Here is a 4,227-nt window from a genome sequence, read left to right on the forward strand (position 1 = left end):
CCATCCATCCATCCATCCATCCATCCATCCATCCATCCATCATCTTCTGCTTCAGGGTTGTGGGAGCAGCATCTTCACCAGGGAGGCACAGACATCAACATCCTCCTCTTCAACTCTTCTAGGACCCCATGGTGTTCACAGACCAACTGACTATTTATTAATTAATATCCTGATGCTGCTCAATAATCCAGGTAGAAAAATCTAAAAAATTAAGTCTGGTCCTCTGGACATTCACAAAACAAACAATACAGTTCATAATAAATAAACAATAAATGTTTTTTGTTTGTTTGTTTGTTTTTTGAATGTCCAGAGGACCAGACTTAACTTTTTTAGATTATTAAGTAATACATTTATGTTTTTAAATTTAATGAAAGACAAATCTTTAAAATTTAAGGACAAAATTTAATCTGTTTTCAGGTCTCATTGTAAAAGCAGTTTCAAAGATTACAGCACAGTGTGATGTTTTGCAATTTTAACATGAACCTTGTGCATATCTGTAAATAATAAAAGTGAAGATATTTTTAATACATCTTTATTGTAAAAATCTAAACTAAAATGAAAAATATATGGATTTAAAGCAGCAGGGAAGGCAGTAAGGTAGGATTATGAATCAGGTTTAAAAGTTACAGCTCCATTAGAGCATGACATCTCTTCCACAACATCGTGTGACAAAACCTTCAGGGTGCTCTTCTTCTAATATGTTTAGTGGTGGCTAGTAAGTAGCTTAAGGGAGCACTACCGCCACCAGGTGGTAAGACCAGTTGGATTCTAGTCCCCGCCTACAGAGCCGGTCCAGAAGTGTAAATGGAAACACAACAGACCCGAGCCGATCTGAACCGACCCGAACTGACCTGATCCGCACTGTGACAGTGGAAAAGGGGCATACGTTCATCAGCCAGTGGAAGAACCCGGATCAGACAATGAGCAGTGCCATCTGGATTTCGATGCGTAAATAAGCTGAAAGGAGCATAACAAATTGAAATTAGCAGAAAAAAGTTACAAGAAGCACAAAAATGTTGTAGTTAGTAGAAAGAACCAGAAAGGAGTGCAAAACAGTTGAAAAAACATCAGAAAGTAGCTGAAAGAAAAAAGTTTAAATTTTGCAGAATGAAGCTGAAAGAAGCTGAAGCAGAACAAAATGTGAAAGGAGAAGTAGAAGGTTGTAAACAAATCTAAAGATTTGAAGGATGTAAAATGAGCTCAGTTCATTTTCTATGAGGAAAAAAATGACAAAAGGCTAAATATTTCAAAAAGCTAAATGGTAAATGGACTGTACTTATATATCGCCTTTCTATCTTATTGAGATACTCAAAGCTCATTACAACAATCTGTGTCTTGATTTACCCATTCATACAGCACTCTACTAGATCTATGTAAAGCTAATTGAACAAATCATTCTAAAGAGACTAATCAGAGCTTTAGATCACATTCATACACTGATGGGACACATCAGAGGCTATGAGGGGTTCAGTGTCTTGCCCATGGACACTTCGGCATATGACTGCTGATGGATTAGAACTCCCAACTCACAGCCGCCTTTGACACCATCGACCATGAGATCCTCATTGCTAGGTTGGAGCAGTGGGTGGGCGTCACAGGATCAGCCCTCAATTGGTTCAGATCTTACCTCACTGACAGATCCTTTTGTGTCTCCATCAAGGATTTTAGTTCAGCAGAGGCAGAGCTTAAATGGGGGGTTCCGCAGGGGTCCATACTGGGTCCCCTCCTATTCTCTTTATACCTGCTGCCGCTTGGTGCTATTTTCCGGAAACACAACATGCCCTTCCACTTCTATGCCGATGACTGTCAAATTTACTTCCCCCTAAGACACAATGGTACATGCTCTATTCAACCGCTGCTCAACTGCCTGGCTGACATCAGGGACTGGATGGCTTTAAATTTCTTAAGTTTCAATGAAAATAAGTCTGAAGTCATGTTGTTCCCTCCCAACGACACAATCACAAACCACTTCATCGACCTTTCCGCTCTAACCCTGTCAGAAAAACAAAGCGTCACTAATCTGGGTGTGATAATGGACCCTTCCCAACATGATTGTTAAATCATGCTTCTTCCAACTGAGGCGGCTGTCTAAACTGAAGCCCATATTGTCCAAAAAGAACCTGGAGACAGTAATACATGCATTCATTACATCTAGGCTTGATTACTGCAATTCACTCCTGTTTGGTATCAGTCAGACCTCCATTGCACGACTACAACTGGTCCAGAATGCAGCAGCCCAATTTTTAACCAGTACAGGCAAAAGAGAGCACATTATACCAGTTTTGGCCACACTGCACTGGTTACCGGTTCACTTTCGAATCCAGTTCAAAATACTCATGTATGTCTACTGAACAGTTCCGCCCTCCCCATCTCTCTGATCTGCTACAACCGTATGTCCCACCACGCTCCCTGAGGTCAGCGGACCAGTTGCTCCTCACAGTTCCAGGAACTCGTCTTAAGCGCAGAGGTGACAGGGCCTTCTCTGTAGCAGGACCAAGACTCTGGAATGAGTTACCTCTGCTTGTCAGACAGGGCCCCTCCCTCTCGGTTTTCAAGTCCCGTTTAAAAACTCACTACTATTCAATAGCTTTCAACACCAGATGATCTGTGTTTTGATCCTGTATGCTCTACACTGGTTTGTCATCATTATCTGCATCGTTTTTTGTCTATATTCTGATTTACCTCATTTTGTATTTTGCTTTGTGTGTTACCTGTTGTTTTGTCTGTACAGCACTTTGGTTGGCCTTGTAGCTGTTTTAAGTGCTCTATAAATAAAGTGGTATGGTATGGTAACTCTTGCATTGGAGGACGACTGCTCTAATCACTCAGCCACAACCGCCTATAGGCTAAAGTTGCACCAATACCAAAAGTCACAGCAGGATTGTCCTGAACGAGCTGAACGTTTTGATTTATGATTTGTTGAAATAGCACAAAAATTGTGGAACGAGACAGATACTGAAAAACGTACAAAGAAAAATGGATGACATTAGTGTGAACACTTTATAAGAATTCACTCAATGAATGTTAGATCTGTTTCACGGCCAATGACCAAAAACCTGAATACATTGTAGATGAGGAATGTTTTTCATACTTAAAACAGAGATGACTGCAATATTTTTAAGTCAAGAATGTGTTAGAGAGTTTGTTCTCGTTGGATTGATGCATTAGTGAACTGACTTAATTACTGCATCTTTGGTTTCTGTTCACTCAGGGAATTCTAAATGTGAGCAAACATCGAGCGCAGAATGAAGCTGTCATCAAGAGTGACAGCTTGTCCAACAATAACACAGGTAAAAAACTGTCTAACCTCAATGCTGCTGCTGAACAGTCAACAAACTGGCGTTCATCTACGTTACCCCCACCCTCCCAGCCAACAAGCTCACTTTGATTAAATCATCCTTCTTGTTTCCCCGCCTCAGATCTGAGTGGAGAGGTGCTGGTGTTTGGTACCAAGAGTCGCAACAGGGCCGTGCATGGTGACGTGGTGGCGGTGGAGCTGCTGCCAAAGGCCGACTGGAGGGGAAAGGCCACAGGGCTTACTGAGGGATGGGTGGACGAGAAGACGGGGGAAGAAAGTGAGAGTAAATCAATGCCCACAGGTGTGACCAATTTACACTGTGACCAACACAAACATTCTGTTTACTCTCTGTTTGACTCAACTTTAATGACTTTGCTCTTTAAACCGGGCAGGTAGGATTGTGGGGATCCTGCAGAGAAACTGGAGGGATTATGTGGTGACATTCCCCCCCAGGGACAGGACACAGTCTCAGAGCAGGAGTTCCCAGCGTATCCTGGCAATACCCTGGGACAGACGCATCCCTAAGATCCGGATCAGCACCCAGCAGGCTGATGCTCTGCAGGTCTGACTTCTGACTCATCTGCACATGTTTCCCTTCAGTCAATTGTTTTCTTGTTTGATCTTAATTTACTTATACTTTCCTTACTCAACCACACTGCTCTTCCTGAATCTGAGCTTTGAGTGACTCCCTGGAGTAAACTTTATTCAATAAAAACAAAAACAAAATACAGAAACATCTGAACTAAGTACACCCTCCCTGCTTTAGAAGGATTCAGCAGGTTCAGTATCAGCCAGGAGCTACTGGTCATCAGGTGTGTGTTAACACAATGCCAAGGCAGACAGACATCAGAAACGGCCTCAGATAAGCAGCTGTTGCTGCCCATCCATTTGAAAAGGGTCAAATGTCATTTAGAGTTGTTGTTCTACAA

At 42.1% G+C, this 4,227-nt stretch overlaps 1 protein-coding gene across 1 annotated transcript in view; it reads left to right on the top strand.

Annotated features, from left to right (window-relative positions):
• The window catches only part of LOC119427505 (DIS3-like exonuclease 1), a gene marked incomplete at its 3' end in the record, with an annotated part of 38,650 nt that extends 34,790 nt beyond the window's left edge, over nucleotides 1-3,860 (top strand). The window contains 3 exon segments of the mRNA XM_037695135.1: nucleotides 3,212-3,290; nucleotides 3,420-3,599; nucleotides 3,691-3,860. Of these exon segments, the coding sequence (XP_037551063.1) occupies nucleotides 3,212-3,290; nucleotides 3,420-3,599; nucleotides 3,691-3,860 (429 nt within the window).
• Nucleotides 3,861-4,227: the final 367 nt, after the last annotated feature.

Source organism: Nematolebias whitei, chromosome 2, assembly GCF_014905685.2.
Source record: "Nematolebias whitei isolate Nwh7 chromosome 2, NemWhi1, whole genome shotgun sequence".
NCBI classification, from domain to species: domain Eukaryota; kingdom Metazoa; phylum Chordata; class Actinopteri; order Cyprinodontiformes; family Rivulidae; genus Nematolebias; species Nematolebias whitei.